Genomic DNA, 25,574 nt, shown 5'->3' with positions numbered 1-25,574 from the left:
ATATGTGCACCTTATGGTTGCCTCCATTTCTGACATAGACACCATGCTAGTTCCTAAAAGTGCATGTAAACTCCAACAACAAACTTCTCTTATTTATTCCTCATTGGTTTGTTTATTATACCATTGAAAGTGTTTTTTTTTTTTTATATCTGTTTGATAAGTGCAATGAAATACCTGTTAATCCTACCAGAAATCATGTGAGCCGATAACTTCAAGGGTTCTCTCCCTCTGTTGACTGTGATCTGTTAGCATTATTCCTAGTTCTCTATGTGTACTACAGAATACCTCCCCTGTGTTGTAGAGAGGGGGAGGTGTTGTGGAGTTCTATATACTTCTTGTTCAGAGATGAGAAGGCTTCTCCACCACCGATACGGTACTGGGGGTTATTTACTAAAACTGAAGAGTGCAAGATCTGGTACAACTCTGCATAGCTCCCATGTTTTACTACCAAAGCTTAATTAAACCAACTGAAGTTAGAAGCTGATCAGCTACCATGCAGAGCTGCATCAAATTCTGAGTGCACCAGTTTTAGTTAATCTACCCCCATAGGACAAGAAGTGCATTACTGGCAGAATGGCCATTGAAAATTAAAGGGGAAAAAAACCTGAAAATGTAAACTAATGTAGCCACCACAACTAAGTACTGGTAAGTTACAATGCTTCAACATTTTATTTTTAGTTTTCTATACACCTTTCATGGATTTCCTTAACCGGATTCAGTTATTTTGTGTGGTCTTAGCCTGTAGTTTCAATGTGAGCAAAATCTCAATTTACCTTCACTCCTCTTTGACCAGGATATCCTATAGGACCAGGTGAGCCAGGAAGACCCTAGCAACAAAAGAAGTATATGGTTATTTTTATATAATATTGAGTAAAGAACCAAAGAAAACAGATAAGAAGATTACAGTCAAGTGTTATCCAATAGTTTAATCCATTATCAGCTCTCTACCATATCTGGGTGAGCCATGAGTAATCCCTAATACTTTAAAGACCCTTAATCGTGCCTGCAGGAAGTGTAGAAAATTGCCTGGGGAACTGTTAGATTAAATTATACATAACAAGTTCCCGTAATCACCCTCTAACCATGACATAATTAAAGGCTTTGGGGGAAGGTCTTCTCTAAATTTTAGATTAGCCAGCCGTGTTCGATTTAAATTTGGCCAATAGATTGAATTAGTTCAAAACTTACCTGTATGCCCTTCTCTCCAGCAGGGCCCTCTCTCCCTGGATGTCCCTGAAAAAGAAGAAAATAATATTTTGAAGGGTTCTCACAAACATATGCCAATCATATGACTAGTAGGAAACTGTTATATTACTTCCTATTGATCACCAGCCTTTGTGGTTGAACATTTCAATAAAGAGAAAGACATAAACAGCATTTGGTTGCTCTTTTAAACCCTGGAGGAGAATATGGGTAAATTACAGATTCTTTGCTGAGCTGCTAGTTGTAACTAACAACTAGAAAAGCTACCATTATTTATCAAAGCGTCTGACACAAGAACTCAACCAAAAACAAATGAGATTGAGGCCTGGTTCACACTGGTACGATTTGAGATGTGATTTGAGACGTCAAATCGCATCTCAAATCGGCGGCATTTGCCGGCAATTGTCGGCAATGGCACCGTCCTAATCGGTGCGATGCCGCATCTGCGGTGCTGCACCGATTTCAAAAAGTAGTTCCTGTACTACTTTTTGCGATTTCGGGCCGCGATTTACATTGACATCTGTGCAGAAACCTACACAGATATCTCTGAAATCGCGGCCGAAATCCGGACTGCCAGCGGGAGTGAAATCGTGCGAGTTCAGCTGAACTCGCACAGCTTCACTTCCGCAAGCCCAGTGTGAACCTGGGCTGAAACACCATTCTGTGGCTTTTTGATCGGAGACTGTGGGACACAGAAAGGAAATTTTTTAGACCCGTTAATGTATGTCAGACTGGGAATTTATGTTATCACAGTATCTTCTGGTGGGTCAGTTTAGAGTATTTTATATTTCACAACTTTTCTCAAAAGAAACCAGACCCAGAAAGTCTACTATGATCCATCAAAACTTCACCCCAGATTTGCCAAATTTTTGGACCCACCATGCCCTCATTTGAAAGGTCAAACCATGGGATTCAACAAACCATGCTAACCTTGGTAAAATTAGGATTGAAACCTGAGGTATAGTATATAGAGAAACCTATGCGGTACCACATTAAATATTTCAGGAAGGTATTAGTGGAGTTCAAGCAGCTGCTCACATTAGTTCTATGTGTCCCCATATGTACAGATAAGATTTAGGTATTTTATTGTGGCGCCTGCTTAGGTATGTATACCACAGTACACAATTCCCTTTATCCTACTAGTACGTAAATATGTTAAACTAATAATTCATATATATACAGTGTAAATAAAAAATATTATTCCGCAGGTATAACTTCCTACTTGTTACATAGATAAGACATCAATTCATTATATACACACACAATATTAATAAAAAAAAGCTTACTACGATCCCTCCAAACTTCACCACAGATTTGCCAAATTTTTGGACCCACCATGCCCACATTTGACAAGCCAAATCATGGGATACAACAAATCATGCCAATCCTGGTAAAATTTGGATGGAATCTCAAGGTATGGTATTGGTTTCTAATATGATCATCTATTTCCTTGGGTATTTAGCAACACAATTAAATATCTTGTTCTGCATGCTGTATATTGTTATTTGATCTGATGATGACTGGCTCTCAAACTGATATATTGCTTGGGCCCTGCCTACCACAGTTTGACACTGACATGAAAGCATACCCATATATTTTTTACAGACTGTTTTATATTTAGTAGTTTGTGATGTTAGACCAACCAACACAGTTTTAGCTCCAGGAAGCTATGTTGGCACCAAGTGTGGAATGAAGTCCTGTAGATTTAATGGCAACTTAACATCAGCCAAACTGCCAAGTACATGCCTGTGCCATATACCAAGAGAGCAATCATTCAGTTCTTCCCATGAGATCAGCATGGGTGTATCCCCGTGTCCTCAGTATATGAGGTCCTATAAAAAATGATGGCCACGTCTCCACTTTATATTGTTTTTTTTTTCAAAGCAAGTCAACATGTGGTCTCTTTTCTTGGTGCTGATGACAAAACTGGAGACCGAATTTATTACAAATGATGCAGATTTCATAGAGATAAAAATAAATGTGTCAGATGTACTCACATAAAAGTTACTAAATTTATTATAAATTCTTTTAATATAGTCTTCACGGAAAAATTCCATTATGTGTTTTTGAGTCTTCATTGTACACAGGCAACAGTCAAAGAGATACAACTCTTCCCACCAGTGTAAGAATAGCAAAAAAACACAAAACAGTTCCAGCAAATTTAAATGAATCAAAAAATCAAAAAATCTGGAATCAGTGTTTTATCTCTCGCATACACACTCTCTATGTAAGAAAGCTTAATAAAGCCTTTGCCTAAAGGGAACAGATACAAGCCTATAGCATTGCAACAATCAACATGCAACAAACAGTGACATTTGGGGATGGGCTTTGAAGGCATACAAGGATATGCCTTTATTATAGGTTATTTAAGCACTTTCTTACAATTCTTGGGAAAAATAGATCTAATTGAGAGGATGGACACCCCACCTCTTCTTGGACCAAAAAAACTATGATGTTTAAGTTTATCATAAGACTAAATTTCAACAAACTAAATTAACACATACCGCAGCTGAAATGCTGTGATTCACAGCAGAGGGAAAGCATCACCCTTTAATGCACTTGGTTGCAGTGTGGTGGTGCAGGCTTTGGAGGATTTAAACAGGCAGTGAGAAGATGACATATAGCCTCCCAGTTGCCTATGAAACACCTTCTCAAAAGCAATCCACTGTGGATTTCTTCTCAGAGGGGCAACAGTAATTGCTATCTTGTTCTGTATACCCTATTTATTATCTTTGAAGTGACTTGCCTCATATAGAGTATCATGACCAATGCAGTTTTATCTTGTATACAGGCATACCCCTTTTTAGGTACACAACAGGGTTTATTTACTAAAGTTGGATAGCGCAAAATCGGAAACCAATGAGAATGTAACCCCAGCTTGTTCAATTAATCTTTGGTAATAAAACCTGGAAGCTCATTGGGTCCTATGCAGAAGTGGGCCTGATTTTGCACTTTCCAGTTTTAGTAAATAAACCCCATTGTGTACTTAAAAGTTGGGTATGCCTGTATATATTTAGGGATGGAGGCATGTCTCTTTTGGTGCTTCAGATCACAATGATTCTTTTGTGTACAAAGATTACTAAACTACCAAATTACATTGCACAGTCAGCCACCACCAGTTGTATTTAGGTTACAATAGTGTCCAACTTTTCACTTGGTATATATGTAGTGCTACTGTGCTCCAAGTATAAAACGTGAAGGAATGCTTGGAACAAGACCTTTAGAAGGAACAGAACACCCTCTACTTAACTGCTTGCCGACCAGCCGCTATCATTCTACGGCGGCAGGTCGGCTCTGCTGGGCGAGAGCCCGTAGCTATACGGCGGCTCTTTGAGCCGCCACTAGGGGCGCGCGCCCCCCGCTCCCCCCCGACTCCCGTGCGTGTGCCCGGCGGGCGCGATCGCCGCCGGGCACACGCAATCGCTCGTTACAGAGCGGGGACCGGGAGCTGTGTGTGTAAACACACAGCTCTCGGTCCTGTCAGCGGGGGAAATGCTGATCTTCTGTTCATACAATGTATGAACAGAGGATCAGTGTTTTCCCTAGTGAGGCCACACCCCCCCCACAGTAAGAACACACCCAGGCATACTTAACCCCTTCCCCACCCCCTAGTGTTAACCCCTTCACTGCTAGTGGCATTTTTATAGTAATCCAATGCATTTTTATAGCACTGATCGCTATAAAAATGCCAATGGTCCCAAAAATTTGTCAAAAGTGTCCGAAGTGTCCGCCATAATGTCGCAGTACCGAAAAAAAAATCGCTGATCGCCGCCATTACTAGTAAAAAAAAATATTAATAAAAATGCCATAAAAATACCCCCTATTTTGTAAACGCTATAACTTTTGCGCAAACCAATCAATTAACGCTTATTGCGTTTTTTTTTACGAAAAATATATAGAAGAATACGTATTGGCCTAAACTGAGGAAAAAAAATGTTTTTTTATATATTTTTGGGGGATATTTATTATGGCAAAAAGTAAAAAATATTATTTTTTTTCAAAATTGTCGCTATATTTTTGTTTATAGCGCAAAAAATAAAAACCGCAGAGGTGATCAAATACCACCAAAAGAAAGCTCTATTTGTGGGAAAAAAAGGACGCCAATTTTGTTTGGGAGCCACGTCGCACGACCGCGCAATTGTCTGTTAAAACGACGCAGTCCCGAATCGCAAAAAGGTCTCTGGTCTTTGGGCAGCAATATGGTCCGGGGGGTAAGTGGTTAAATTATTTTGATAGATTTCTTCTACATTTTAGGCTTGATCAATGATACTTTATACTTTATCTTTACATAATATACAATAATGTTCATTTTTTTTTACTCACTGGAGGGCCATCAGATCCAGACAACCCAGATATGCCTTGCTTTCCCGGTGGCCCCTGTGGGGAAATAAAATAAAAAAGAATAGCATCTGTCAATTATTTATACAATGTATTAGACAAAAACTTTCCTATAGACAAACTTCTTGAACAAAGCTTTTCTTTTTAGTTTTGGGCATAGTGAGAAATGATCTGAACCCTTGTTGCATTTGTACTGCTGTCTGGGGGTAGATTTCTATTTACTTCTTGTCCTGGTGACAATGGTTTCACAGGATAGAAGTGAGGGAACATCTTGAGGGACACTCCTTACCAGAAACAGAATAGCGGAGTAGGGGGAAGGCTAGAGTGCCTATTTTATTGCTGCCTGTGTTTTTGTTGAAGATTTCCAGTCACCTGTATTGGGTTGTAATTCCTCCCTATTCTATTCAAAACTAAAAAAAAATTCAGCAGGACATACACTAGTAACAAAAATATCTTCTAACTAACTAATTTGCTCTACTAAGGACTTTTCATGGGTGGCTGGACTCACCTTTTCCCCTGGCATTCCAATGGGACCCTGAGGTCCAGGTAAACCCTGTAAAGGAAAATGGAAGAGTCATTAACATATGTATCATAAATGCCATGCCAGGTAGGCAGAGGTGGAAACTTAACACTAAAGATATGAGTCAAAAGCTATGGGAAAACCAATTTATTATATAACAGGATAATTAGAAATTGCTCATTGTAACTGAATTTTTATGGGCACTTGAATAAAGCTCTTGGATTCTCCAAGTTCTTACATGAGGTCCTGGGTTTCCTTGTTGTCCATTTGGTCCAGTCTCTCCTTGAATGCCCTATTGGATTTAGAAGGAAACAATATGTTAACAAAAAGGAATTGAATGCAGAAAATTAGTGTCAGGACCTGGACTTGAACCTGGGACCTCAGCTGTGTCTGGCCATGAACCTTCTCACTGAGCTATCTGAGATGCTGGACAGTGCCTTGTCAGATCCTTTAGACAACCCTGCCTTGTACCTGGATTTCAGCTGAACCTTGAACTCTTTGCTCCTCCCAAGAACTTCCGGATATAAGCCATGACTCTGCACTTCCTCCTTGCCAGAATATTGTGCTATCTCCAGCCTGTATCTCGCTCCTGTGTTCCCTGCTGCCGTCCATATTTTCTACTGCTCGCTATCGACCCTTGACTTGTTCCTCGACTACGCTTCTGCCTGATCCCAACCTGCAAATATTCATTACCGACCTTTTGGCTTGTTTACTGACCACGCTTCTGTTTAATTCTTACCTGATCATCCGCTACTGAACCCCGGCTTACTCACCTCCTGGAGGGGCGATCCTGAGGACCGCGACCTGGTGCTAACATGCAGCAAAATCCATCTGCACCATCAGGAGCTCTGGTGAACACCGGTTAGCACTTAAACTCTGCACCTCAGGTGAGCCTGTGTCCTCTGCCAGGCCTGTGTACCTATCTTGCTGGTCAGTGGTAGCCCTGCAACTGCTATAGCTATTGGTCCCTGAGCCTGACGCCTGATGGTGACAATTAGGGTAACAATATACAGTATATATAAACAATGGCATGAAGACATGGCGACTGCATGATCGTTCTGTAGAATTATGGCATAAACATGCACAGTCTCATTTTATGAGCTTTCGTGGAACTGTCCTGTGCAGACACAAACAGCTTTATTTTTGGGGAATAGTAGCAATTTGGCTGCTAACATCTAGCTGATCCTGGTTATTTATGTATCAATAATGTACTAGATATACCCTGCAGGAATATAATTAAGCCCATATAGTGCCCCCAATATATCTGGCAATGTTCCCATCCTGCTCTGAGTACACTCAGTTTGGCAGAGGATTTCCTGGTCTATACACAAGGAGGTGCTGTGAAACTTTGTAGTGATTTCTGCACCAAGGTTACATTCACACCAATGATTAAGGCAGGTGTGAATTGTTGCACCAGTTCCTTTTGCTGCTGTCAGCGACTCTCAGGGGGTAGGTGCGGTCACCGGCCCTGATTACTATAATGACAGGTCGATAGCGCCCACAGCTATTCACCGCTCTCTGCACAGTCAGTGATTACCTGCGGTGATCACTACTGGGCACACACAAAACACAGCTTTGGGCATGTTTTTAATGCTGCTTTTCTCCTGCCAGGAGACAAGGCGTTCAGAAGAGATGGGCACAAGAAACAGCTTGCTCTTGCCGTTTCTTCAGAAGAGATGGACACAAGAAACAGCTTGCTCTTGCCGTTTCTTCAGTTGCTGTGCCGTGACCGGTGACTCTTGAATGCATGTGCGGGAGTGACATAATCGCGGCTCCGGCCAATCACAGAGCAGGAGCCCGCAAACCCAGAAATAACTCCAGGAGACATGTTGCTGGTCACAGTGGTGTACGTGGACCGCTGCAACAGCTTTGATCTACGGTAAGTATTTCATAATGGATGCAATGCATATTAGCTCATTATGCCTCTGTCTTGCAGTTTTCTACAACTACTTTAATGGCACGAACACTTTAGTCTTATAGAAAGTGCAGGGACTGATTAAATTCCAATAAGGCTTTTTGGCAATTATGTATGTTATATCATTTTAAGGGAAAGTGGAGCTTTAAAATGAATCTTCTATGCAACTATGATATCAGTAGTCAGCATGCAGTGTTTCCCAGAATTCTCACCCCCCTGCTCCTACTTTTAGCTTACTAAATTCATTCAGACATTTGTACTGATCTTGTGATCACATTACAGCAGATTTTTGCATGGAGCATGACATCCGTGATAATTTCACCAGGCTTACTACACTGAGGGTTTCACCTTCACTGAGATGCTTTCAAAGAGTACTGCATATTCATAACAGAATGATGAGGGTGCAAGGTTTAATATTACAACTTTTGGACTAATTATATGATTATCATCAAGGCAGACCCTCTGAGTTGGCCATGATTTAAAAAAAAAAATTTTTCCTCAACAAAGCTGGAAGTAGGTATAAGGCTGGGTTCACACTATAGCGAATTGGATGCGGTTTTCTCTGCATCCAATTTGCTCTCTATTGAGCTGGTTCACATATCTCTGCAGTGGGTCCAAAAATTCAGGCTGAAATCGTACCGGAAACTGTAAATGGAAACGCACCAGACTCCTGCTGTGAGCTGCTGCATCCTCCAGTGTGAACCCAGCCTCAGGAAATTATAAATTTATACCTATGGTTACCACCCCACCCAGATCCTTACTCATTACCCAGGATGGACCTACAATATATACAAAATCCATGAATGTCAAGAAGCAGTAAAAAAAAAAAAAAGCACAATCAATTTGTGACATAAGCAGTCTACTTACTTGGTTTCCTTTTGGACCTGGAGCTCCATCAATACCGCTTACACCTTGCTGACCTGGTGGGCCTGGAGAACCTCTTGGACCAACCAAGCCCCGTGCACCCTAAATTAAAAATAAATGGTAATTTACCTCTTAGCAAACAAATAATATGTTTAGAAAAAAAAAAGGTTTCTTGAACATAACACAAGTCCCATTGGGGTACACAAAGTATTTCACACTGGTTCTACCTTTAATAAAGTAAACTGAATTTGTACGTATTTTCAGGCAAGAAAGTAAATAGCTCAGAGGTGGCAAGCAGTGAACCCCCCATCAGTAAAGGAATGGATTAACATAGTTACATGGACAATCTGGAAGGAGAAGGTGGTTTATACCAAGAGAGGGAATATCAGGGAGTTTGGTAAAATGTAGAACCCTTGGCTGGAAGAATTGAGATACCCTGTGTGAAAGAAAACCCAATAAAGCAGAAGGTTAGAGTGGGGAGGGGGGAGGGGAGGGAGGGAAAAGGGTAAAACAAAAGGTGGAATATTGAAGATATGTATGAAATATGTGAAACAGAAATGGTAAAAAGAACATATAAAAATATATGATAGTAACCATCTGTTGTTTTTAAATGATGAAGAAAATCAATAAAGAATATGAAATTTAAAAATAATTTGTACTTATTGCATTGAAACATAAGGTGCAAGCCTATATCACTTATAATTTAATTTTGTATCCAAGTTACTTGTCTGCTTGTGTAGTATAACATTGACATTTCATTGAAATGTGTTGTTGGCACTGACTAAATAGGACTCGTGTCCACCCTATTTATGGAGACTAGTAGACCAGAGATAATAATGTCTGAGATTTGTATTGTTAGTTATACATTCTCAGTCTAAAATGCACAACTTACAAAAACATAACATTATTGCAAACACACTTGGAAGAGGAGATGAAGATACTTACAGCTTCCCCGGAAGAACCAGTAGGCCCGAAAGGTCCAGGAGAACCCTGAAAGAAATTAGAACTAATTACAAACTTATCACAGTACAAATACATACTGAAAAGTGGAGTTCTTTTTCAAATAAACACATTTTTTAAATTTCAGTATACTGCTATTTAAGATCAAAATATGTTATCCTGAAGATCCATTTGTGTCATATTAGTTACTTTAAAGAAGAGCTAACTAAATAAAAAAGTATTTACTACAGTCTATGGCCAAATGTTTGTGACCACCTGACCATCACTACACAAGCTTGCTGGACTTCACATTTAAAAGATCATAAGGCATCAATATGGAGTCCCCCACCCCCTATTCTCCTTGTAGGGTATAGCAGTTTAGAAGGCTTTCCACAAGACCTAGAGTGTGTAATTAGGAATATGTTCCCATTAGGCTAAAAAAGTATTTGTAAAGGCCAGGCACTTATTTCGGACTGGAAGACCTGGCTCACAGTCAGTCTTCCAGTTTATTCCAAAGATGTTCAGTAGGGTTGATGTGAGGGCTCTGTAGGGCTTCCCAATCACTTGTCAAATTATGTTTTTAGGGAGCTAGCATTGTGCCCAGGGCACAGTCATTCTGGAACTGAAAAGGGCCTTCCCCACTCTATTACCACATTGTTTGAAGAGAAAATTTGTCTAAAATTTGCTTTTTCTCTATCCCCAAATTACAAACTCTTAACTATCTGTTTCACTGTCACCTTGTCCTATGTCCTTGTGTTGCGTTTGATATAAATATATGTACACATATTCGCCAGCACACCAAGGATCATTGAAAAAACGTCCAAAAATGTAATGCATAATAGCGATCCAAAAAGCAACGTTTCGAGGTCACGCAGGACCTCTTCGTCAGGCATCTTTTGCCTGACGAAGAGGTCCTGCGTGACCTCGAAACGTTGCTTTTTGGATCGCTATTATGCATTAAATTTTTGGACGTTTTTTCAATGATCCTTGGTGTGCTGGCGAATATGTGTACATGATTTGCTTTCCGGTTCCCAGCTGGTGATCGTTTCAGCACCCTTTTACTTATTGGCCATTTTCCTGGAAGGTGTGCAGTTGGAATATTTTGTGACTGATATAAATATATGTCTGTTTTATGATTCTATACTCATACATTACTGTACATGGAAGAATCTGTTTAACAGTTTGTCTTGGAAACAGAAATCAGGTTGCTTTTGAATGTTGGATACCATTGTTGTATTTCAGTTGACAGTTAGACCAGTCTATTGTTTTGTAACAGTGGTCAAACAATAGCTTGACCTTCTGGCATATATGACCTATGGCATGTATGATACAAAAGTGTCATCTAGAGGAGAATTGGAGAATGTGTCTCCCATTGTACATCAGTATAGGGCAGTGCTTCTCAATTATTTTCTGTAATGCCCCCCCTAGGAAGAAGAAAACATTTTGTGCCCCCCCCCGCGCGACTGTAAATAGTATCATTTGTCTATAAAATTGTTATAAGTACACCTCTGCATAACACTGTATCCTTATTAACCTTATTATCCTTATTTGGCTTCATGCTGTCCGCTGCCAACATTTTTAGACATAGTAAGCACACCGTTCTTTCCTCGTCTCCCACAGTAGTCACAGTGAAGCCAAGCGCTACATACGCCTCGTCATATTTCCTCGTCTTAGCCTTCGGGAGACTTTCTGTTATCTCCTTCTCTCCTTCTCTCTCCGCCTGTCTTCTCATCGCCGTTAATTTTTTTTCCATGATGTCACTTGAGGGTCTGCTACACTTCGTGTCTACAAAGAGTCACACGGGCGGGTTTGGCCAATCAGGATAGAGCATTATGTCTATCCAATCGGGTCTGTTCTCCTCGAAAGGGTCACGTGGTCCTCCGCGTCGGGCTGCTACTGGGGCTGCGCTGGGACAATCTCAAGTGATCGCGCCGTGCTGCTCCCTCTCTCTGCAGTATGCAGTATTTGCCGAGGTCAAACGAGCCCCCCTTTACGGAGCCTCGTGGCCCCCCAGGGGGGGCGCACCCCACTATTTGAGAAGCACTGGTATAGGGTAAGGGGCCACACCTATGTGGAAATGGTAAAAGGGCAATGGCATAAGCTGACAAGAGGACTCCATAGTGACTTAACACCAAGGAAGGTCTGTACCAGCCAGAAGAAGCTATACCTGAAGATGCATTTGTCTGATCTCCAGCAACTGCTTATAGATTACGCCTGTGATCCTCATTGCCTGCAGAGATCGTGAACCCACTGTAACCTGAGTTAAGTAACTTTTAAGTATATTTCTACTGTTTCAGACCATAGTTTCTGTTTATTTGCTAGGATGTAGGTAGCATTTTGTTTGTTGTATGTATATCTAACAGTCTTGTATTGTTTTTCCTTTTAATTGTAGCAGTTTGTATGTACAGCATTTTTGTGTAGTAAAAGAACATTAATACACTGTAGAGGTCTAAACTTCCTTCCTTATAACGCAAAGTGACCTTACTAGACGAAAGCAAAACAGTACTTTAGGTAAACTCTCTTACCCTTTCAGTACAGTATTAGACAGAATGTGTTAATCTACCCAGGCTCTTCTCATAATGCAAAAATCCTTCAAGGAATCTTTTCTATATATTCAAGGGAAAATCGTGCCAGCAATAAATCATGTGATTTTTTTAACTGCGCTATGCTGAGAATGTGGGTGATTTAAATAACCAGGGCACTAACTGTACTGCAGGTTCAACTATGTTCACACTAAACCCAAGCAACTATTTGTGTATACAATATTTCATACAAGATATTTTCTCTGTACGCCATTTTACCTTGTCTCCATTTTTTCCAGTTTGCCCAGCAAGACCCTGGTTTCCGACATCTCCCTGTGGCAGAGAAAAGAACAAGCTTGTCATGATTCATGCCATGTTGACATTGTGGATGCCATATTGCAAGCCATTGGCTCATATATTTTTGCTTGCAATCCCAGTCAGCCGTAGTAATTTCTTTGGAACAATAGAAGAAGTTATAAGCAGACCACTTCAGTTTATTAGCATCTGCACTTACTCTGTGCCCTTTCTCTCCTGGAAGTCCTGGCAAGCCATCAAATCCACGGTCACCCTATGTGATATAAAGTAAAAAACAATTATCAGGAAGCGAACAGAAGAAGCAAGCTGAAAACCTTTAGCTTGAAAGATTTTGAACTGCTTTACTTTAGAGAGATGCAACTCAGATTTAGGCTCAGATAGACATATCATATACACATATTACTATCATATTACTCAAGGGTGAGTTTCTAGTAAAAAATAAAATTTTCCTTGGATGATATAGTGAATATGCTGGGCATATAAAGCCAAAAACTTAAATAGCTTCTAACAACTGTAGGTTGTGAGCAGAGATGTTGAATGACATTGCCTTTCCTGTTTTTTTCTGGTATTAGTGTATGCTGAGAGTACTAAAAAACTCTCCAGGGCTTTCACCATACTCTTATGGCAGGAGGCAGCAAGACAAGGGCCCAGATTCACAGAGAGTAAGGCGCACATTACGCCGCCGTAGAGCAAACACTGTACGCTACGCCAACGCAGCGCAGGGAGGCAAGCATTGCATTCAGCAAGCCAGTGCTCCCAACGCTGTGCCAGCGTGGCGTGGGTTTCGAAGGCGCACGTCAGCGTAGGTGGAAGTGGGCGTGAACCCATGCAAATGAGGCGTGAACCCATGCAAATGATGGGCCGAGCGCCAGACAGGTACATATCACAAACTGCGCATGCGCCGTGACATGGACGCAAGCCTCACAACCACGCGGGCACAACTGCCTAAGCTACGCTGGATCTCTGCGTACGCCGTGAACATAACGTACGCCCAGCCAGACACACGTCCAACGCACAATACGCCGGCTTGTGTTCCCCTTGAGTGCAGACCTGTGCATGTCTGTTGCCGGGTTGCACCTCCTTTATGGGGAATAACTTTACGCCGGACGTACAACTTATGCTCATCTCGCGTAGTATGCGACGGGGACACGCACGTTCGTGAATCGCCGTATTTCCCTCATTTGCATGTTTGAATAGCTAATCAATGGGAGCAGCACCATGCGCCCAGCCTAAATGTGCGCCCACCCTACGTCGGCATGTGCAAGCTAGGTCGGCGTGGCGCACACATACGCCGGCGCACATTTACACTTACGTCGGCATAACGTGTTATACGTCGGCGTAAGTGCGTTGTGAACCTGGGCCATGATGTGTCCAACCAGTGTGTCTTTGTTCTCCACCATCTCATACTCATACTGCGCTCAAACACCTCCAAAGCCTGGGAAACTTGTATTTTGAGAAAAGAAGGGTAAGGAATGACATAATTAAAACTTTTAAATGCATTAAAGGCATGAATAAAGTTCATGAGGGCAGTATTTCCAATTGAGTGATATCAGAAAAAGACCAAGTGGTCCATTGAGTTTGCGCGATTTTTTTCTTTTTAACTTTCTTGTCTAAGGCCCCGTACACACGACCAGTTTCCTCGGCAGAATTCAGCTTCCGACCGAGTTTCTGGCTGAATTCTGCCGAGAAACCCGGCCGTGTGTACACTTTCGGCCGAGGAAGCCGACGAGGACCTCGGCGAGGAAATAGAGAACATGTTCTCTATTTCCTCGTTGTTCTATGGGAGAACTCGGCCCGCCGAGGTCCTCGGCGGCTCCAGGACTGAACTGGCCGCGGAACTCGACGTGTTTGGCACGTCGAGTTCCTCGGCCGTGTGTACGAGGCCTTACACATAGATCTATGTTTAGCCCAAGCATTTTTGAATCCACTTTCTGTTGACTGACTCACTACCTCTGCTGGAAATCTATTTCAAGCATTAACTATTCTTTCAGTAAAATAATAGTTTCTAATATTTGTTTTGAACTTTTATCCTGCTAGTTTGAGGTCATGTCCCCGTTTTCTTGATATTCATATTGAAAATACTGCCCTCCTGCACTTTTTTCACGCCCTTAAAGTGTTACTAAACAATTTTTTTTAATTAAAATAACAAACATGTTATGTTTACCTGCTCTGTGCAGTGGTATTGCACAGAGTGGTCCTAAACCTTCTCTTCTGGGGTCCCCGGAGGTGATCCTGGCTCCTTCTCTTCTTCTGCGGAACTACCATAGCCAGCCGCTGACTATGGGGAGAGGTAGTCCCCACGCTCCCAAGCTGTGTGTCTACGGAGCTCAATAGACTTACACAGCGAGACTTAGGCCCACCCCCCACTTCCTCTGATTGACAACAGCAAGAGCCACTGGCTCCTGTTGCTGCTCGAATGCTGTGTAAAGAGGAATTAAGGGGAGAAAAGATGCAGCCCTGCACAACGCCTATCTCTTCCCCTTCACACAGGGAAGGGGGGGGGGGGGCACAGGTCAACTGAAAATGTTTTTTTTTTACCTTAATGCAAGCAATTCATTAAGGTAAAAAACATTTTTTGGTTTAGTAACACTTTATTGTACTTAAAGCTTTCAATTTTGCCTTCCCTTTCCTCAAGACTGTACAATGTGCATATTAAGTTCCTGAGGTCTTTCCTGATATGTTTTATCCCCCCCAACCTTTCACCATTTTGATGCACCATCACTGCATTCATTTCAATACCTTGTTATAAGTGAGATCTCCAGAATTGGACACAGTATTCTAAATGAGGTCTAATTAAAGAACTATATACAGTAAGTATCACATAGGTCCCAACCGTCCCTGATTTCAAAGGGACTGTCCCTGATTTGGAACAATGTCCCTCTTTCCTCCTCATTTGTCCCTCATTTTGGTCTTATCTATACAATTGTATATAAAATGCACTATTTATCCTTGAGAAAGTGTTTCCCAGTGCTAAAACTTTCATCCAATTCGTAAATTGCTGCATTTTGTAAATTTCAAAGGCCAGTATAAAGGATTAATGGGGTAAAGAAAAAAGCACTTGTGGGTTTAACTTATCTTTTTTTTTGTATAATTCTCCTTTAAGGGAGCATGACAGAAGGTGTGCCCTATGCCTAAATATTTTTGCTAATAGGTGTCCCTCATTCCCATCTCAAAAAGTTGGGAGGTATGGAATTAAGATGTCTTCCCCCCTTTTAATGATCCCTCCAGTGATACCGTCTAGAATTTATTTTTGCCTTTTCCATGGTTTGGTCACATGTCACAGAGGCAAGAAAACAGACACTTTCCCAAAAGCATATAGTTTAGACTAGAGCAGGGGTAGGCAAACTGGGCCCTCCAGCTGTGGTGAAGCTACAAATCCCATCATCTCTAGAAGTCATGCCTGCGATTGCAGTCTTTTGAAAACAGTAAGACCAAATCTTTTTCCTCTGTAATTCTTGCCAGCACAGTACCACCAATACTGTACTCTAATAATATGAAGTTTATGAAGAGGAAAATTCAAAGTTAAACTTTCAGTTAGTGAATTTAAACATGTTTGAGGAAAAAATAGATCTATATACTCCAACAAAAACACCCATGAAAATAGAAAAGGGGCAGTTCGATGAACCACTTGGTCTTTTTCTGACATCTCCCTTCTATGTTTCTATGTATTTATATCATTGGAAAAGAGAGGGGGGAAGAAGATGAGCAATGCTGGAAGATTTAGGGGAACAACTCCGATTGGACAGCTTTTCTAATTGCTTCCCTCTGTAAGGGCCACCAAATGCCAGATTGTCAACCAATATAATAAAAAAAAAAAAACAGCCATAGCAACTGTTAGCTCATATAAATAGGTAGCTTTGATTAAACCTTTGGCCACTATTTACAAGTCAGACTTCCACTTTTACTAAAGACTAGGCACTTCCAGGTCCCTACAAAAAGAGGGCTCAGTGATTCTGGGCTTCTTGTATAATGTGAAAGATGATGTTACACTGAGTAAATAGATACCTAACATGTCACGCTTTAAAATTGCGCACACTAATGGAATTGCGCCAAACTTCGGTACTTAAAAATCTCCATAGGCGACGCTTTAACATTTTTTACAGGTTACTATTTTCGAGTTACAGAGGAGGTCTAGTGCTAGAATTGTTTCACACACTCTAATGCACGCGATGATACCTCACATGTGGGGTTTGAACGGCGTTTACATATGTGGGCGGGACTTGCATGCTGTTCGCTTCTGCGCGCAAGCTACCGGGGACAGGGGCGTTTTACCTTTTATTTTATTTTTCTTACTTAATTTTTTTTATTTTTACACTTTTTTTTACATTTTTTTTTTAACACTTTTATTCCTATTACAAGGAATGTAAACATCCCTTGTAATAGGAATCAGTGTGACAGGTTCTCTTTATGGAGAGATGTGGGGTCAAATAGACCCCACATCGCTCTCCCAGGCTTACAAGCATGAGATTGTGAAAAAAAATTCACCGATCTCAGGCCGACAGCCGCGATTGTGGCTTTGTTTACTTCCGGGTACCGGACGTGACGTCATAATGTCGCGCCCGGGCCTTCGACGGTCATAGAGATGACTGGTGACCATCTGGTCACCAGTCATTTCTATGCTTCCCAGCCAGCGCTGACCGATTCACTCTTCGGGCCCCCGATGGCACGGGAGAGCCCGGAGAAGCACCGGATGGCGGCGGGAGGGGGGGGATGTCCCCTCCCGCTGCCTCTAAGAACGATCAAGCGGCGGAACTGCCGATTTGATCGTTCTTATCGTGCAGAGAATCGGCGGCTGAAGACGGCGATATCTGAATGATGCCTGTAGCTGCAGGCATCATTCAGATATCACCGCACAAAGTCAAGGACGTCCCAGGGACACCCTCGGTTGTCAAGAGGTTAAAATGACAACTGGATTAAACTTCAGCTTTAAAAACTATATTGACCCCTTGTTCTCTTCCCAGTGAAGAGCTGAACATTCGTAATGCTCTTACAAAAAAGAATCCTGTCCCACCTTAGATCCTGTCTCACCAGGCACACCACGACCACCATCTGCTCCACCACGTCCCTGAAAAAAAAAAAAAATAATAATAATACTCGCGTGGGAAAAGAAAATTTTATAGAAAAAAGAAGATAGCGTACAAAAGTGAAAACGGCTAAAAATGGCACAGTAAAAGAGATATAATAAGACTCTGTGGGAGATAACAATAGAAGGTCAAAAAACAAAAGACATAATGGATGAAAGCAACAATGAGATTTAATAAATCATACGTAAGATGAAAATGGGAAAACAATTAAAATGCATAAGAAATTTTATAGAAAATGACAAGACACAAATATGAACAGAAAGACAGATTTTACTCTTGCCTAATACTTACTCTTTTACCGATCTTTCCTGGGGGACCTATGATCCCTTGAAAGCCACGCGGACCCTGTAATTATTAAATTAACAGAGTGGAATCAATATGCAAATTTTGATGAAAAAAACAATATTACAATCAAATCCAACCTTCTGTAAAAGCATGGCACCCAGGAGGAGCTGTGTCAGATGAAGCCCGTCCCTTCCACCACAGTGTGACACCACCCAAGAGGAGCTATCTGACATGGAATATGTCCCTTCCATCACAGTGTAACACCACACAAGAGGAGCTATTTGACATTAAGTTTTTCCCTTCCATCACAGTGTGACACCACCCAGGAGGAGCTGTGTCAGATGAAGACCGTCCCTTCCACCACAGTGTGACACCACCCAAGAGGAGCTATCTGACATGGAATATGTCCCTTCCATCACAGTGTAACACCACACAAGAGGAGCTATTTGACATTAAGTTTTTCCCTTCCATCACAGTGTGACACAACCCAGGAGGAGCTATTTGACATGAAATTTTTCCCTTCCACCACAGTGTGACACCACCCAGGGGGAGCTATGTGACATGACGTCTGCCCCTTCCACCACAGTGTGACACCACCCAGGAGGAGCTATGTGACATGAGGTCTGTTCTTCCACCACAGTGTGACACCACCCAGGAGGAGCTATATGACATGGAATCTCTCCCTCACACCACAAGGGGATACTGGAAGGAGGAGCTATGTGACATGATGACTGTCCCTTTTACCACAGTGTGACTTCACCCAGGAAGATCTACTGTATATGACATGGAAGCTCTCCCTCCTACCACAAGGGGATACAGGAAGGAGGAGCAATGTGACATGGATTAAATCCTTCCCACCACAAGGTGACACAAAAATGAAGAGCTGTGGCATGGAATCTGTCCCTCCCACCAAAAGGGTGATACAGACAGGAAGAGCTGTATGACATGGAGTCTGTTTTTTTTCCTCCACAAGTTGACACAGACAGGAGGAGCTATGTGACATATAGTCTGCCCCTCCCATCTGAGGGTTACACAGATGGGGGAGTATGTGACATGAAGTTTGTCTCTCCCACTACAGAGTGACACAGACAGTAGGAGTTATATGACAATGACAACCCTTATAAAATATCCAATTCCATTTACAATAACACAAGTAGAAGTATGGAAAGACTCACCGGAGGGCCAGAATCACCATAATCCCCCTTGTAACCTTGCGATCCAGGAGGACCCTAGAAAAAATTAACACTTATTCTAAGCTAATAATACAAATACCAAGACACATTTTAAAATGATCATTATGCGCTTTTGAGAAAAATTACAAATCATTATGTATAAAGAAAATGGGAAATGTTATAATTAGCTGCATGATAATATTCACATTCAGTATAAATTATACTTTTTTTTTAATTACATAACAGTGAGATTTCAATAAATGCCAACCATATTTAATGATTGTGAGTTTTTAAAAGCCGTAACTTGGAACTACTGTACTTTTTTTATAGTGATTAAATAGGTAGATAATAGATAGGTAGAGCAAACAGTTATGAAAGATACTTACAAGGGGACCAGGTCGCCCTGTCAGACCCACTGAGCCAGGTGGACCTTTCATAGCCAGCTAAAATGGTAAATAAAAGAAGTTTGAGTAAAATAAATATCAAAAGATTTCTACATACTAAATATTAGGTAATCAGCTTGTAGTAGAATATGTGAGCAAAAAGGAATGTCCGGATGGCCGCACTCCAAAATATATTCCTTTATTGAAAAACAGTCCATACAGCAATGGGAATAAAAGCACACAAACTGACGCGTTTCACACCACTCTACAGGTGCTTAGTCATAGCCAAATAACAGATAAAACCACAGTGTTATATATACCAAAAAAGTGCTAAACTATCATGCATGTTAACGCCCACTTCATCATGTCGGATCCATTTAAACATTCTTAATGATCGCAAAGACAGCTGGTGTTTGGATCATTCAGACAAACATGTTAACCCTTTATTGATGAATCCAATAGAAAAATAACCACATAGGTGAGATAAGTCTATTTCTCCTTGTAGTAGAATATGTTTGGTTTGTTTCAGGAATAGAAATACATATTAGGTTGTGAGTGAGATTCGGGTTGTGACAGACCTTGCCGGGACAGAGGCTTTTGGAGAGGACTGAATGCTAGCCTCTTGCCTTCTGATTATGGGCCCTGGATTTTAAGGGAACAATACTCTTTGCAAGGTGTATGCCTGGGGACCTTGAAGTAATGTTACTTTGGATTCAAGTCCACGTCCCCCCAAAACACACAGACTCTGGGAATCCTGTATATGCCATATTATAGTGATGGCTTCATAATGTTGGGGCTCATAGAAGATGCTGATGTCATCTACTCCAGCCACCTGTCTGTCTGTTGTCTGTTATAATGGGTTTATTGTAAATAAGGCTAGCGTTGGCTCTAAGAGTATTTCACCCATTGTTGTTTGTGTTAATTAACTCTGCTATTGTGTGAAGGTTTTCTGTGTTACTACAATATTTATGATAATGTTGATTGTGTCTTCTGAGCTAAAAGACGGCAAGTCTGTCCTAAAGGTCATGTCTCTAAATCACCTAGGCTGTCTAAAGGATTCGATAATTAGCTCATGTTAATTAGGTTTCTGGTTACAGTTTGTATTGTCATCCTTGTGTATATATTTGTGTGAGATCACAAATAAAGAGGACATTCCTGATGTACTTCAAGACTGGTGTTGTCTGGTGACTGGGTGGGTTAAAGAGTCTTGGATAGTGCTGGTTCTGGACAAAGGAAGCATTGACCGCGGACATAGTCATTGGTTCATCACACAGGTGTTTTAGATATCTAGCCCTCTTTGCCCCACAATCAAATACAACTCTCAAACCTAAATAGTATTGGAAAGGGGAATGGAAACTTCAAATGTACAAGAAAAAACTAAATTACAATCAACTCCAATCCAAACATAAAACTGACCAGTTAATTATGAGTATGTGCTTTTTATGTAGATCAACAAAACTCTAAATACTGTACCTTAGCTTGCTGCAAGATGGATTGTGCCTGAGCTTCTTGAAAGGACACCTGTCCCCTGGAATCACCACCATACTGGAACTGTGTAGAAAAACATTTTGAAATATTATTTTAAAATGATAGCCTACATTGAATCAGCATCCAGCCTTTCTCAACCAGGGTTCCTCCAGAAGTTGGTTTCTAGAGCAGTCAAAGTGATCTCCTATGGTACCTAATAGTGCCTGCGTATATAATGCTCCAATGTTACCCAGCAGAAGGTATCCACTAGTAAAAATAATATATAAAATACTACAAAAAAATATTTAGCAAGTTATAAAAACAGGCATACCACAATTTCAACTCAGATGTACAGTATAACTAATTTCTTGTAAAAATATCAAGACTTTGATATGACTTCCTAACATCCCAATGGAAGCCTATAAGTATCATATATAATCCCAACAGGATGAATCATGGTTTTATGGGAGATGAGTCATGCTAATTTGACAAATTTCTTCCATCTGTCCAAAAGGCACGTTGTCCAGCTCCCACAGTCCCATAGGATGTGACAGGTACTCACAGGAAGCATCACTGTATTTCCTGGAGGTCCAGGTATACCATCAGCACCATTGAGTCCAGGTCGTCCTGGAGGACCCTGTTAGAGAAGTAGAGAAAGGAGAGATGTCATTCATAGAAAGGATGTTGAAGAATCCAAGTTGTCATGTATTGACACGTAGTGAACTGTGTGTTGCTGGAGGGGAAGAAAGCAAGATTAAAATGGATTCTCTAACAAACATATTACATTACATCACAGCGCTCTCTCAGCTGAAAGTCATACATCACTCACATATTCCATAGATCAAAGCCTCCCCACAACAACTGTGACTTGTTGGCCTTCTAATCTTCGGTAATTGAGTTTTTACCATGTAATAAAACATTATCAAAGGCAGAGCAGATTAGATATTTACATGAAATGTATTAACAATTGAATCAATTCCTGAATCTGGTAGAACTTCTATGATGAAAATTAGCTGATCCACCTAAACCAGACATCCAGATTAATTAGTTGTCTGTGCCAGCCCTACTCTAAGATCACTAGTTAGAGCCATTGGCCCGGATTCACAGACAGCGGCGGACATTTATGCCGCCGTAGCGTAACTCCTGTACGCTACGCCGACGCAGCGCAGAAAGGCAAGCATTGAATTCACAAAGCCAATGCTCCCAAATCTGCGCTGGGTTTCCAAGGCGTAGGTCGGCATAAGTGGAAGTGGGCATGAGCCATGCAAATGAGGCGTGACCCCATGCAAATGATGGGCCGAGCGCCAGACAGATACGTATAACAAACGGTGCATGCGCCGTCCCGTGGACGCATCCCAGTGCATATGCTCACAATCACGTCGGAACAACTGCCTAAGATACGCCGGATCACTGCCTACGGCGTGAACGTAACCTACGCCTAGTCATATTCATGTCCAATGTAAACTACGTAAAATACGCAGGCTTGTGTTCCCTGGTGCAGACCTTTGCATGTCTGCTGCTGAGTTACACCTCCTTTATGGGGCATAACTTTACGCTGGACGTATGACTTTACGCGCACTGCGTCGGGCGCACGTACGTTCGTGAATCGCCGTATCTCCCTCATTTGCACATTTGAATAGGAAATCAATGGGAGCGCCAAATGCGTCCAGCGTAAATATGCGCCCACTCTATGCTGGCGTAGTCAAGTTATGTCGGTGGGATGAAGCCTGTTTTAGGCTTTTTTACATTTGTGAGCCCGGCGCATAAATACGACGGCGCATATTTGCACTTACGCGGCGTATCTGGAGATACGTCGGCGCAAGTGCTTTGTGAATTCGGGCCATTATGTACAGTATATGCTCATGATTAAACAATCCCCGGAACATGAAGCATAGGTAAGAAAATACCTGTAAGCCAATGAGATCAGAACCTTTCTTTGTTAGGGCTCTTTCACATTTTCACATAGGCAGCAGTGCTGACCGGTGGATTTTCAAAGGGTGGTAATGCAGCAGCTGACAGACATCTAGGAGGCGATCCTTTCACCTCCTGAATGTCTGTTTTTTTTTAATCCTAAGGATTTTGTATTAAAATACTGCAACCACAACTTTACAGCTGCGTCCCTGATTTCTGGCTGAAATAGAGCCTTGTAGTGGTTGCACCTATTTGTATAAGTATTTGTGTTATGCCTCGTACAGACGATCAGACACACCGACAACAAAACCGTGGATACCTTTCCGACGGATGTTGGCTCAAACTTGTCTTGCATACACACGGTCACACAAATGTTGTCGGAAATTCCGAACGTCAATAACACGGTGACGTACAACACGTACGATGACACTAGAAAAGGGAAGTTCAATAGCCAGTCGTGTTTGTAGAAGTATGATGAGAGATGATTTGCGCTTTTTAGCCTCATGCTTTTTAGTCCATTACAGTGTGAGGAATGTGCTATCTCCATTACGAACGCTAGTTTTACCAGAACGAGTTCTTCCGTCTCGTACTTGATTCAGAGCATGCATGGAATTTTGTGCGTCGGAAATTGTCTGCACACGATCAGAATTAACGAGAACGAATTTTGTTGTCAGAAAATTTGAGAACTAGCTCTCAAATTTTTGTTGTCACAAATTCCGACAACAAATGTCCGATGGGGCCTACACACGGTCGGAATTTCCAACCAAAATCTCCCATCGAACATTTGTTGTCGGAAATTCCGAGCGTGTGTACGTGGCATTACACTGACGGGGGCTCCCCTGCATGGGCTATCCCACCTGGTTAGTTGTTTTTTTTTCTTTGTCTGTAACGTTTCTACAAAACTACAAAAAAATATACTGCAACTGCAAGCCAAGTGTTCGGCTCACAGTTGCGGCACACTCCCATTGATCTCAATTGGTGACTTTGACAGGTGGTGCCACTTGTCAAACTCTGTAGACCAAGTTCAAATTGCAGTGGCCGCAAAGTAAAGCTTCCTGACCGTCTAATTTATACATCCCTGTCCAGATGTAATGTTAGAATTTAGGTGGGCTTCCAGGGGGGTGGTAAAACCGTGGATCAGTTTTTTACAGACTGCCCGTGTGAAAGTGCCCTTTTTGCTTTGACCTGCTGAGCTATGCTAAGGCTGGTCATAGATGCCTCCCCCAAAGGGCTGATCAAAAAAAAAAAAGAGGGGGTATTCCTTAATCCAATATTTTTCAACTCCAGTCCTCAAGTACCCCCAACAGGCCACGTTTTTAGGATTTCCCTAAGATGAAACGGCTGTGGTAAATACTAAGGCAGTGAAACTGATCAAATCACCTGTGCAAAATAATGGAAAGATTGAAAACATGACCTGTTGGGGGTACTTGAGGACTAGAGTTGAGAAACATTGCTCTAATCCACACATGTGAGGTGAATGGAGGAATCCTCCCCGCTGTGCCATTGTATCCAATTGGCTGATCGAGTAAAAATGTTCAACAGTCCCGTTCAACAGAAGTTGATCATTAGAATGACCATAGATGGTTTGATATTTGGCTAGTCCCTGCTGAACCGCCCGAGTTCCAATTCATCCATGGGCAACTTAAAGCGGAGGTCCACCCAAAAATGGAACCTCCACTTTTTGGAACCCCCCCCCCCTCCGGTGTCACATTTGGCACCTTTCAGGGGGGAAGAGGGTGCAGACACCTGTATAACACAGGTATTTGCACTTACTTCCAGGCATAGACTCCTGCGGGGGTCACGCCCCTTCCTGTCCCTTCGCTGTCTTCTGGGAAACACACAGGTCCCAGAAGACAGCGAGGACCAGTTAGGACGCGCAGTGCGACTCGCGCATGCGCAGTAGGGAACCGAGAAGTGAAGCCGCAACGCTTTACTTCCTGATTCCCTCACTCCTCTGCATTTGTCCCTCATTTTGGTCTGCTCTATATGACTGTATATAAAATGCACATTTTATCTTTCAAAAAGTGTTTCTCAGGGTAAAAATCTTTAATCCAATTAATAAATTGCTGCATTTGTAAATTTCAAAAGCCAATATAATTGAATAGTAGTGGTAAAAATAAAGCAACTAATATTTTCTTTGTATAATTCTCCTTTAAGTGGGTGTGGCAGAGGGTGTGTCCTATGCCTACATACATTTGCTAATAGGTGTCCCTCGCTCTCATCTCAAAAAGTTGCTCCTCATAACACCTATGCAATCTAACCTGTGTAAAAAAGAGGTATACATTTACCTATTTTCGGTCCACTCTGGTCTGGTCACATGACCCCCTATGTCAGTCAGTGGCAACAGCAGGGGAGAGGAGAGAGTGCTTGACAACCAGGAGCATTGGCATCACCCATAGGCCCCCATGTCCCAGCTGGCTTTCCATCCTCTCCCCTGCAGCTGACACAAGGGAGCCGAGTCATGTGCGTCACTAGAGGGCACAATATAGGCAAGTATGTACATCTTTCTTACACAGGTTAGTCAGCATAGGTATTAGGAGGTTGAGCAAACATTTTTAAGGCTAGTTAGGTTTGGGCTGGTAATCTAATTTAACAGGAGGTGAGGGGATATTTCCCCAATGGGTGTATGGTAGGAATAAAAACTTTAAAGAGGTTC

General features: G+C 41.8%; 1 protein-coding gene across 2 annotated transcripts in view; it reads right to left on the bottom strand.

The window, feature by feature from the left end:
* COL5A3 (collagen type V alpha 3 chain) overlaps positions 1–25,574 on the bottom strand; it is a 304,770-nt gene that overhangs the window by 60,918 nt on the left and 218,278 nt on the right. For both annotated transcript variants that reach the window (XM_040346392.1, XM_040346393.1), the window contains 15 exons: positions 21,570–21,644; positions 21,014–21,091; positions 19,544–19,600; positions 19,161–19,214; positions 17,992–18,045; positions 17,628–17,681; positions 12,816–12,869; positions 12,581–12,634; positions 9,786–9,830; positions 8,844–8,942; positions 6,300–6,353; positions 6,050–6,094; positions 5,527–5,580; positions 1,189–1,233; positions 774–827 (listed from right to left, as the gene is read on the bottom strand). In XM_040346392.1, the coding sequence (XP_040202326.1) occupies positions 774–827; positions 1,189–1,233; positions 5,527–5,580; positions 6,050–6,094; positions 6,300–6,353; positions 8,844–8,942; positions 9,786–9,830; positions 12,581–12,634; positions 12,816–12,869; positions 17,628–17,681; positions 17,992–18,045; positions 19,161–19,214; positions 19,544–19,600; positions 21,014–21,091; positions 21,570–21,644 (876 nt within the window). The remainder of the gene's footprint in view (positions 1–773; positions 828–1,188; positions 1,234–5,526; positions 5,581–6,049; positions 6,095–6,299; positions 6,354–8,843; positions 8,943–9,785; positions 9,831–12,580; positions 12,635–12,815; positions 12,870–17,627; positions 17,682–17,991; positions 18,046–19,160; positions 19,215–19,543; positions 19,601–21,013; positions 21,092–21,569; positions 21,645–25,574) is intronic.

The sequence above is a fragment of the Rana temporaria genome, chromosome 3 (assembly GCF_905171775.1).
Source record: "Rana temporaria chromosome 3, aRanTem1.1, whole genome shotgun sequence".
NCBI classification, from domain to species: Eukaryota; Metazoa; Chordata; class Amphibia; order Anura; family Ranidae; genus Rana; species Rana temporaria.
This window is presented reverse-complemented; position numbering and strand designations above follow the sequence as displayed.